This window comes from Microcaecilia unicolor, chromosome 8 (assembly GCF_901765095.1).
Source record: "Microcaecilia unicolor chromosome 8, aMicUni1.1, whole genome shotgun sequence".
NCBI lineage: Eukaryota > Metazoa > Chordata > Amphibia > Gymnophiona > Siphonopidae > Microcaecilia > Microcaecilia unicolor.
Genome location: NC_044038.1, coordinates 126,736,481 through 126,748,593, shown reverse-complemented (window position 1 = coordinate 126,748,593; position 12,113 = coordinate 126,736,481). Strand labels below are relative to the sequence as shown.

The window sequence follows — 12,113 nt, the reverse complement described above, 5'->3', positions numbered from 1 at the left end:
TGTAGACACTGGAATATCTCGGGGTGCTCTTTGACACCTGTCAAGGTCTGGTGTTTTTACCTTACTTGCAGATTATGAAGCTGCAGAGGCAGATTTGTTGTCCGCTCGGGATGCCTTGCCCCCGCATGTGGGACTATGTTCAAGCCCTGGGGTCGATGACCACGGCAGTGGAGGTAGTGCAATGGCCAAAGGCCCATTCGCAGTCCCTACAGTGTGCTCTGTTGCGTTGCTGGTCATCGGTGTCACAGGACTGTCAGATGTGGCTCTGTTGGATGCCATAGGCTTGGCTCAGCATGTGCTGGTGGCTGCAGCGGGACAATTTGCTGAGTGGAATCTCTGTGAGTCGATGGAGCACCACCTGCAGTTATTGTTGGCGGTTCACATTGTGGGGAGCCTCAATGCGGAAGCAGACTTTCTCAGCCAGATGTCTCTGGACCCCGTGGAGTGGGAAAGTCTCTCTGGTAGTGTTCCAGTACATAGAGTGTTGGGGGCGCCCAGCAATGGATATGATGGCGACTCGGGCCATTGTTAGGTGCCCCAGATTTTCAGCAGAGGCCAGGACGCTGGCTCCAAAGGGCTGAACACGCTGCTTCAGCCTTGGTCAACTGAGGATCCTCTCTGTGTATTTCCACCGTGGCTAATGATAGGTTGGGTATTGCATTAGATTGTGCAGCATTGAGGCCTGGTAATTGGTGGCCGCCGACTGGACCCGAAGGCCATGGTACATGAGTCTGATTCAGCTTCTTGTGGACGAATTGTTTCCTCTGCCTGTAGTGCCAGACATGCTCTGTCTGGACCCTGTTCCCATGGAAGATCTCTCCCACTTTGGTCTTACGGCCTGGTTCTTGGACGGTCGTGTTTGAGACGAAAGGGCAATGAGGAGCGGTGATCACCATGGTCCTGCAGCATACACACAGGCTTGGTGGATGTGCAAGTCTTCGTGCTCCTAGCAGGGCATCTCATCGTTGACTGCCTTGTTGATGGCCTTGTTGCTTCGGATCCTAGCCTTCCTATTTGTGGGTAGAGGGGGGGGGGGAAGGCACAGAAAGGACTATCCCTTAACTCCCTGCAGGTTCAGGTGGCGGCATTGGCTTGTTACTGGAACTGGTTGGATCAGTGTTCCCTGGCTGTGCATCCAGATGTCTGTTTTTTGAAAGGAGTGATTCACCTCAAACTGCCTTTGCGGTCAGCATCCTTGAAGGACCTCGTGCTGATGTCTGTGGTTGTGCTGGCCTCAGTGTGGCACATATTGGAATTGCAAGCGCTGTCTTGACGTGATCCTTTTCTCTAGTTTTTGGAGGCGGGAGTGATGATTCATCCAGTGCCTTTGTTTTTACCTAAGGTGGTCTCCACTTTTCATGTTAATTAACCACGGTTTCTTCTGTCCTATGCGGTGAAGGATTATTCACAAGACTTTGCAGAACTCGTTGTTTGGACGTCCAGAGAGTGCTGCGTCTCTATCTGCAAGTAACAAATGGTTTTCACAGGTCGGATCACCTGTTCTGATTGCGGGTCCCTGGAAGGGACTTGCAGCCTCCAAGGCAACCCTGGCATGTTGGATTAAAAAAGCAATTGCATGGTGTATGTGCTGGCAGGGCATCAAATGCTGGGGGCCTTGCAGGCACACTCTACCCTCATGGTGGTGGCTTCCTGGGTGGAGCCACCTGGACCTCTCTGCACTCTTTCTCTAAGCACTATCAATTGGATGTGACTGCGTGCTGGGATTCCCGGTTTGGTGTGATGGTGCTCTCTGCGAGGTTGTCAGACCCCCCCCCCCCCCCACACTTTATTTAGAGACTGGTTTGCTTTGCAGCAGATGAATCCAGCATCCCTCCCTTTTAATGTTTGGGCTTTGTGAAGGTTATTTCTATTTCCTAGTGTGTTTCTTGTTCTACATGGGCTCATCACATTGCATTTTCTCTGCACACCTCTTAAAAAAAAAAAAAAAAGGGAGATTCATCTGACGTCTTGTATTACCATGGTGTTTGGCCATGTTCCTGATTCTCCCTTTGATGGGAGGGTGGCACCCAGGGCAGTCCAGTTGGGCTGTGATTTGAGGCTTGCTCTTTGGTCTTTGGGACTGTGAACAAGGGGGGCACCTGGGTCAGAGGATGGCCAGAAGACCCAGGCCAGGCCGGTCTTGAGTTGTCTTGGGACAGGTTTGGGCCTGGTTTGGGTGGTTGCTTTGGTAGAAGACATACTGACTTTAGGAGGAGCTATCTATCCTATATCACTGGGATGAAAGTTAGTGATACCTGTCTCCACCTTCTGGTAGACTGACCCAACCCACTAGTTCCTGCATTCATCTGTTGGATTAAAGGAAAGAAAATTACCAGGTAAGTCATAATTTTCCCTTAAAAAAAATGAAATAAACTCTTAGGAGAGGAAGAAGAGACAATAGCACTCCCTAGTTATTCCTCTTCCCCTCTTTTGGGGAAGCAGCAGTCTTCAGCAAACCCCTAAGTTTAAGAATAGCTAAATGGTATGCAGAATCCAGGTAGGGGAGGTGTTAAGGTTCCCTTGGATTGGAGGTCTGTTAGTTCAGAAGCACACAGTTCTGGAGGATCCATCTCAATTCTGTCTTATGGCCTGATCTTTAAGAAGGCACAATTGCTCTCTTAGAGGCATGAAAGAGGTCCACCACCTTGACATATGTCAGAATGCAGGTGGTAATTGCTGGTCAGTGTAGTGAAACAGTATTCTTCCTGTTCAGGACAACAGGTACCATGAAGGGACTGGTGATAAATACTCTCAAGATTCAAGTTGGCAGCTCTCTTGTTATAAAAATAAAGTCCAGTGGATGTCCTTGGGCACATAAAATCTATCCCATTTTCTCATGGGGGTGTGAAGTACTTTCATGCCCCCTTTGAGGCTGAATGGTCCCTTTTGGGACTTGGTGCCTAGGGCCTTACTCATACCTCCCTTTGTCCTCTCGGAGACATGGCTCTCAGGGACTTAACCTTGAAGGCAGTGTTCCTCGTGGCAGTCTGTCTGGCTAGACTGTCCCAAGAGCTTCACCTGTATTGATAATGTTGCCCTGGCTGGAGGATTTAGTGGCATTTGATGTTTACAGAATTTTGTGTTTCCCCTTTATTTTATTGCCTCTGGAATCCTTTTATGTATTTGAGTGTTTTCTACTATATGACAGATTTTCAAATGTTGGTGACTAAAAATCTAATTTAAAAACCTACCTATGGCAAGACAGGGCTCATCTTTCTCATGGTAAAGATTGTAGACCATCTGGCCTACAGTATTGGCATATTAACTGTTTTCTAGCTCCAAGAATCTGTAAAAACTGAATTTTATGTTAGTTTCTGTCAAAATAGTTTGGCAGGCATTTTTAAAAGTGCTTGATTACATCATTATTCTCGGATCTTCCAGAAACTTCAGCTGAACCAACCTGGTCTATTTCCTTCTTACAGCAAGTGGAAATAAATAGAAATAAATTAAATCATAGAAAAGAAGAAGAATCAAAAGCTAATCAAAAAAGTGTACTGTTAGTCCAATAAAAAAAGGTATCATCTTATTTTCTATCTTTTGATTTATTTCTATTTATTACTTTTAAAAGTGGACTAACATGGCTACCACACCACTTTACTCAGGAAGTGGGAAAAATTACAAATACTGGGGGTCATCAAGAGCACATGGAAGTGTGAGCTGGAAGTTACTTGGCATTCTGTGGCAGAAATTTGAATGACATTTTATGAATGGTTCAGCATATTAGGGAGGGAGGGACTGACAAATATACACACAATGATCTTATCAAGCCACTGTAGGTTTAAAAGACTGCTTGATTGTTTTGTGTTGAGAAATCGATGGAAATGGCTATGACAAAGGTTTCCATAATAGAGAATTTCATCCAGTAAACTTAAAATCTTTCCTTGTTAATGTCCTTTATCTTTTTTTCTTTCTTTGTTTTAAAGAGTTTGGGATGTAAATACGGGGGAGGTCCTAAACACACTGATACATCACAATGAGGCTGTGCTTCACCTGAGATTTTGTAATGGTTTAATGGTAACATGCTCAAAGGACCGGTCCATTGCTGTTTGGGACATGGCTTCTCCAACTGACATCACTCTGCGTCGTGTCCTAGTTGGTCATCGGGCAGCAGTTAATGTGGTAGACTTTGATGACAAGTACATTGTCTCAGCCTCAGGAGACAGAACCATTAAAGTAAGTGCACAGCTAAAATGCTGCTCAGAAGTTGAATGGAGTAGATTGAAATGTTACATTTGTGCTGCTAATGCTTTGTGTTAGCATTTCCTGAGTTTGTATGTAATTTAAGCCGATCAGCTTGTATGAGTGTTTCTGTAAACAAAGTAGCAGTCTTCTCATGCTTTCTGCACGATTCAGATGCCTTTAAAAGCATCAGTTCTAATTACATCACTGAAAAGCAACCCGGATGTTTCTTCATTTAGCATTTCTATTTTTTTTTAATATCTAGGCTGTGCCAGTCTCTTGTTTTATTTCCCATGCTTTATAGAATACAAAGGTATACATTTTATATTTATGGTTATCAATAGAAAAAATAAAACATGGAAAAGAAAATAAGATGATACCTTTTTTATTGGACATAATTTAATACATTTCTTGATTAGCTTTCGAAGGTTGCCCTTCTTCGTCAGATCGGAAATAAGCAAATGTGTTAGCAGATAGTATATATAAGAGAAACATCAAAGCATTACTTTGACAGTCTGACAGCGTGGGAGGGTGGGGGTACGTCCCCATGCATACCCCCACCCTCCCACGCTGTCAGACTGTCAAAGTAATGCTTTGATGTTTCTCTTATATATACTATCTGCTAACACATTTGCTTATTTCCGATCTGATGAAGAAGGGCAACCTTCGAAAGCTAATCAAGAAATGTATTAAGTTATGTCCAATAAAAAAGGTATCTTATTTTCTTTTCCATGTTTTATTTTGTTTGATTTCTATTGATAACCTTTAAGAGTGGACTAACACGGCTACCACACCTCTATATTTATGGTGAAACACTTTTATGTTCATGCTTTACATGTCTGTGTAATGTGTCAGGATGGTTCTCATAAGGATTTGTGGAACCTTAACCCAGTTTGCCTAGATTAGTATTGATTTGAACACTTAAGCAGGAGGAACTTTCAAGATCTTTAAACAGTAACATCTCTGCAGACATGATGAAAGCATGTGAGTCCAGAAGACTGTGAATATACGTAGAAGAGATTTGCATGCATTAGAGCTGGTGTATGCAAATCTCTCTCATGAAAACTCATTGTGGATTTCCTGAAAACCTGACTGGCTAGGAGTTCCCCCCCAGTATACAGTAAAACTGTGATGCAAAATTGGGCAATGCTTTGCTATTTACTGTGTTCACACAAGATAAACATATAGAAGTATTAACTTCTCAATTTATATTACTTATGTTACTTCACAGGAGGAAAAAACCTCAAGTCCAGAGCTGCATCTTATCAGATCGCTCTCTATGGGCTAAGTTTTCTTTCATAGTTTTTTGTTTTGTTTTTAATCTAGGGGGTTCCCTCAGGACAGGTTTGGGAACCACTGCGGGAAGAATTGAGGTGAAAATGGCTGAGGTGCATGCTGAGGCTTTCTCTATGCTTTGGAATAGTATGCTGGAGGGTATCAGATTAGAGTTGTATTATTTGATTTCTTTTGATGTCATGCTTTATTCATGGGATTTACAATCAGTCGGTAAAGTTAAATGAATGGATCAGGATATGATGTGAAAGGATCAAGAGGGAAGCGGTTTTGTATGTTGGGGTCCATAACAGAGAGAAGTTTGCTATGTCTATAATATTATTCTTATTGGTGTTTTTATGTTTTTATCATATGTCATGTTCTGTTTCATTTCTTAAGGCAATTATTCCTTAAAAGAAGGCTCAAATTATTTTCTCAGGTCTAACTTTTTTTTTAAAGTTGTGATTTTGAGAATTCTTTTAGTATTCTTAACATTGCAAAACTGTATCAAGGCAGTGGTATGAGCCAAAAGAATACTAAGGTGCCTAGGGAGAGGTATATGTAATGTAGAAAGGAGGAGGTAGGTACTTTATATGTACGAAATGTTGGTGAGCTATCATCTAGATTGTGTTTGATTTTGAAGTTTATAGTGACTAGAAGGATCTGTTGTAGCTGTCAAAATGATAGTCTGAACTTTAAACTTTTGGGGAGGGAAAAAAAAGTCTTGAATAGGCATTTCCTAGAGCAGTGGTTCTCAAAATTGTCCTGGGGGACCACCAGCCAATCAGATTTTCAGGATATTAATGAATATGTAGGTGAGAGATTTGCATATAATGGAAGTGACTGGAATGCAAATCTGTCTCATGCCTGACTGGCTAGTGGTCCCTAGGACAGGTTTGAGAACTACTGCCCTAGAGTGTTTTCCTGGGAGAATCTCAAAGATACTTGTGGCATTCCCTCTTCTTTTTCCACCTCCCCTCTGTCTTATCTGTTATTGTAGGTCTACCCCCCTATCCTGTAATTCATGTCTGAACCCCATTCTGTTTTCTTGTTTCTCCACTATTTTTAAATTGTAAGCTGCCCAGAAGGTCTTTCATAGGGTGGGATAGTAAATGAAAAATAAACTTGAAACATGGATATGATTGAGACATTTAAATACCTCAGAGATGAATCTATGTAATATCACAAGAGGCAAACATTTTTCTGTGGGAAGGGGTACACTGAGATCTAAAGGAAAGAAATATTTGCCTTGTAGATGATGGCAGATAAAGATCAATATGGGCCATCTAGTGTGCCCATTAAGGTGGTAGAGGTTATTGCCATCATTCCATACATTGGTTACTCACCCATACCTTCTTTGAATACAGAAAGTCATTTAGCGACTACTTTGAGCTAAAGTGTTCTATGCTTTCTTGCCATTTTTCTCACTGTAGATACATAAAAAGGTACCCAGTGCATGTGCTATAAGATATACTGTTATCAGAATTCATGAAAGCCCGGGAGACACAGGATCCTTAGTTGTAAGAAAGAGAAAGCAATGCTGAAGTTTTAAGTATGAACTAGGATGTTGCAACAAGAAAGAAATGTAAGACCTGATGAGCCTTGTGGTCTATATGTGCCAACATGTTCTGTCTGTCTGTTTAGGTCTGGAGCACGAGTACTTGTGAATTTGTTCGAACTCTAAATGGGCACAAGCGTGGTATTGCATGCCTCCAGTATAGAGATCGACTAGTTGTCAGTGGGTCATCTGACAACACCATTAGGTAGGTTAAGTATTGCTACTTCATTGTATTTTAATATTGTAACTCTGAGGGATCCTTTCTACAAAAGGGTTGCTAAAGAGTGTACTTTTTAAAATTCTTTGATTATATATGAATATAAAGTGCTTGATGGCTGGAAGTGGTCTTCATTGCTGGAGTGCAAGGTGTGCCTGCACATATTAGTGCACATGCATACCCTGCCAATGAGGGACAGGCATATATATGGAAGATGGGGAGGACTGCTCTTCTGGAAGAGCAGGTGGTGAGAAAAAGGAGTGTGTGCATACACCTTGGAAAGAGATGGGAACAGAGAGAAACAGTCCTGGGTGGAGGCAAAGAATTGGGGGGGGGGGGGGGGGGGGGGGGGGGGGTAGGAGAGAGAGAGACTATGCAAAGGGTGAAAAAGTGCCTGCATCATATTGGGGTGAGGTGGATTTTGGGGCTACCACAGATGCTTTGTGGGTTTTTACCTGTGTTAACTGGAGAGCACAACATAGCTCAGTTTTTTGTTGGTAAGGATGGTAGATTCACCTGACTTTCAGGCTTGATGTATTTTGAGTCCTGTTCTCCAGCTGTGACTGTCAACACTGGATTTTGTGTGTTCAGTTTTAAAGTTTAAGGGAGTACCCTTAGTGGAGACTACTCGCATAAACATTTAACAATTGATGATCAAGGAGAAATGAATTGACACATGGAATGATTCTTAAACCTGAAGACAACCTCAGGGACCCACAGGAATATTAGCTAACTAGTAAATGCACTGTTCAAAGGGGTTTAGATTGTAAAGTATGTGTTTCAAATTATTTTAAACTGGGATAAGCATTACTTTGTTTTCTAAACAGGTATGGTTGTAGAATAGACTCTTCAGAAGACTTGGAATTAAAATGGTCATTACTGTCTCAGTGCTGCCCAAAACTCTTCTGGCAATCCAGTCAGATTTATATCTACAGTGAATATGCATGCGTAGAGTCTTGGAATATGCAAGTTCTCCTTCATGTTTCAAGGGTGCCGAAATGTTATGGGGGAGGGACACACAGACCCTGGCCCCACCAAAATGTTCCCACCCGCTACTGTCTACTCTTACCTGCAGAGCAACAGGGCTTTGGGCTACTCAAAAAAAAAAAAAAAACATTCTGTTGTCCCTGGTCTTTAAAACCATATTAGCATAGGACAGATTTAAGAAATCCTGGTTTATCTTGTCAAACGTATGTGGCATTACTTGGGACAAACAGATGTCAAATTCTGTTCTGTGTCTTAGTGCACGGCTGTAGATGTGACACTTACACATACCTGTCAAGGTTAATAAGAATAAATGAACTAATGATATAACAACCAGAAAAATAAAACATAAGTGTTGTGCCCAACAAAAATATCCTGGTGATCGCTTTTAAAGATCTAGTTTTGAATATACATGAGGCAGATAAGATAGCAAATATTCAAATATTAAATGATTCAAATTTATTTATTGAGCAAAGCCTTTTACTAAGGCGTGCCTAATAGTGGCGTGCGCTGGTTTAGGTGTGTGGTTTGGATGTGTGCTGGTCCATTTCCTCAGTGTGCCTGAAAAGCAATTTTTTTTGTTCTAGAAAATGGACATGCTGCAAAATTAAAACCAGTTTGCGTCCATTTTCAGCCTGAGACCTTACCACCACCCATTGACTTAGCCGTAAGGTCTCTGAGATTTATTTGCAGATTTGCAGGATGTGATTCGAAAAGTAATCCCATTTAGAAAATAGTCATTTAGTGTTACAGAAGTATCTTGGTAGCATTATAGTGATAAAACATGATAGTTATATAACAAGCAGATATTATAAGACAATTCTGAATGTATGTGGAGGAGTTGTGTGTATTTACGTTGATCTTTTTGGTAAGCCTTATTAAAGAGAGAGGTCTTCAGTAGTTTACGGAAGTTGGTAAGTTCGTAGTTCGTTTTTAGGTTGCGCGGTAGTGCATTCCATAGCTGTGTACTCAAGTATGAAAAGGTAGATGCATGCATTAGTTTGTATTTCAAACCTTTACAGTTAGGGAAGTGAAGATTAAGGAATTTAGCATTCCTGGGTGGTAGGTCTATCAGGTCTGACACGTAGGCTGGGACTTCTCCGTGAATGATTTTGTGGACTAAGGAGCATATTTTGAACGTGATGCGTTCTCCGAGTGGGAGCCAGTGTAGTGTTTCTCGCAGGGGTTTAGCACTTTCATATTTTGTTTTGCCGAATATAAGTCTGGCTGCAGTGTTCTGGGCTGTTTGAAGTTTCTTGATTATTTGCTCTTTACAGCCAGCATAGATTGCGTTGCAGTAATCTAGATGACTGAGCAGCATTGATTGTACCAGGTTACGGAAGATGGTCCTTGGAAGAATGATCTTACTCTTTTAATTTCCACACTGAGTTGAACATCTTCTTGGTTATGTTTTTCACGTGGTTTTCAAGTGTTGTCGGTCGATGGTAACTCAAGAAATTTTAGGGTGTCCGAATTGGAAGGGCCAGATTTGGTGTGTTAATGGTGGTGAATTTGGACGTGTTATGTTGAGAGGTGAGCATTAGGCATTGGGTTTTTTCTGCATTAAGTTTCAGCTGAAATGCATCTGCCCATGCGTGCATGATTTGAATACTTTGGTTGATGTTGCTGGAAATTTCCTTTAAGTCTTGTTTGAATGGGATGTAGATCGTTGCGTCGTCTGCGTATATGTATGGATTGAGGTTTTGTTTTGATAGTAGTTTGGCCAAGGGTATCATCATTAAGTTGAATAGAGTCGGTGAGAGGGGGATCCCTGTGGAACTCCGCATTCAGGTATCCATGAGGCTGATGTGGTCGAGTTGGATGTCACTTGGTATGATCATGTGGTGAGGAACCCCTTGAACCAACTGAGAACATTGCCTCCGATTCCAAAGTATTCGAGGATGTGAAGTAGTATTCCATGATCGACCATGTCGAAAGCACTGGACATGTCAAATTGTAGTAGTAGTAGTAGTATGTTTCTTCCTATTGCAATCGTTTGTTTAAATTTGGTCATGAGAGTCACTAGTACTGTTTCAGTACTGTGGTTAGATCGAAATCCTGACTGGGAGTCGTGAAGTATTGAGAATTTATTTAGATAATTGGTTAGTTGTTTGGTCACCATTCCTTCCGGGGAATGGATGCTACTGGCCTGTAGTTGGTTAGGTCACTGGCACTTTTCTTTGCGTCCTTAGGTATGGGTGTAAGTAGAAAGTTTCCTTTCTCCTTCGGAAGAGTCCATTTTGTAACATATAATTCAAGTGTTTCGTTAGGTCTGTTATAAATTGTTGTGGAGCAGATGTCATCAGGTTGTTTGGACATGTCTAATTTGCAATGAGATTTGGCAAATCTTTTGAGCGTTTGGGAGATGCTGTCTTCTGATAATATCTCAAAGTTGGTCCAGGTTCTGTCTGCTGGGTATACGCCAGGGTCTGGGTCTAGACAGTCAAGGAATTCAGCGTAGTCGGTTTTACTGACAGGTATCTTAAGTCTCAATTGTACGATTTTCTCATTGAAGTACCTTGCGAGGTTGTCTGCTTCTGGTGCATCTTTGCTGTTGGTGGTGACTGAAGTAGTATCTAGTAGTTTATTCACGAGTTGGAAGAGTTTATGTGTGTCTTTGTAGTTTGGTCCAATTTCAGTTTTCTAATATAATCTTTTAGTTTGTTTTATGGTATAGTTTTATTTTCTTTGGAGTTGTTTCAAGGCGTTGAGAGTGGGGTTGTCTCTCTTTTTATTCCATGCACGTTCTAACCTTCTGACTTGTGTTTTAATTTTTTCAGTTCTTCATTGAACCATGGTATGCGTTTTTCTGTGTGAGGTTCGGTTTGGGTTGGAGCAATATTGTCAAAGTATGGATCTGCATCTGTCGTCCCATTCTAAGAGGAATTGAGTTGTATCTGTTTTTTATTGTCCATTCGTTGTGGTATATCTGTTGCCAGAATATTACCGGGTCTATTTTTCCTCTCGTGGTATAGGTTTTTCGTTCTTGTTTATTCGGTGATTTTTCGTTGCCATTGGAGTGCGATGTTTGCTTTATAGTGGTCGGACCATGGTGTGGGTGTCCATTTTGTGTCTGTTAGTATAAGGTTTGAGTTAGAATCAAATTTGTGTGTGACAATGTCTAGTGTGTGTCCTTTGATGTGAGTTGGCTGCGTGTTTGTTCTGTGAAGATCCCATAGTTGTAGGAACTCTTCTCATTCTTGGGTGCTTGTTGAGTTGAGATCTTCAAGGTGCAGGTTGATATCTCCTATTATGATAAGATTTGAGGTAGAGACACAAGTGTTCGAGATAAAGTCCATGAGGTGTATTTGGGAGTCTTGCCAGTTGCCTGGTGGTCTGTAGAGCAGGATTGTGTTAAGGTGTTCCTTCAAGTTAGGGTGGTTAATTCTTACCGAGGCGATTTCAAGTTGTGGCAGAATGGATTCGGCTGTGGTTGTGATGGTGAACTCGGATTTGTATATTATGGCTATTCCTCCTCCTCTTTTTCCGTTTCTTGTCCAGTGGGTAATTTTGTATCCTGGTGGGCATAAATCTAAGATTATTGGGTCTTTATGGTCGTGTAACCAGGTTTCAGTGATAAATAGGAGGTCGAGGTTGTCTGAGGTGATCCAGTCTGTTATAATCTCTGTTTTATTTACTACTGATCTGGCGTTTACATATCCAATTTGTATTGGTTGATAAGGTTCAGAATGGACTTGGATGTGTTAATTTTTATTAGTGTCTGATTTCTTGGTATCTGGTTTTATGTCCGTCCTTCCCTTTCTGTTATTTCCGTATGTATTTGTTTTTTCCTTTTAGTTGGCTATTGTTCTTTTGGTCTGGTGAGCTGTATTTGGGTTGTTTATAGGGTTTGTGAGTTGTGGATAGATTATTATCTATGTTTGGGGTTGTCCATGCGTGATA

General features: G+C 41.5%; 1 protein-coding gene across 1 annotated transcript in view; it reads left to right on the top strand.

The window, feature by feature from the left end:
- The window catches only part of LOC115476819 (F-box/WD repeat-containing protein 11-like), a 323,530-nt gene that overhangs the window by 206,383 nt on the left and 105,034 nt on the right, over window positions 1-12,113 (top strand). Inside the window, 2 exon segments of the mRNA XM_030213393.1 lie at window positions 3,924-4,173; window positions 7,096-7,214. Of these exon segments, the coding sequence (XP_030069253.1) occupies window positions 3,924-4,173; window positions 7,096-7,214 (369 nt within the window).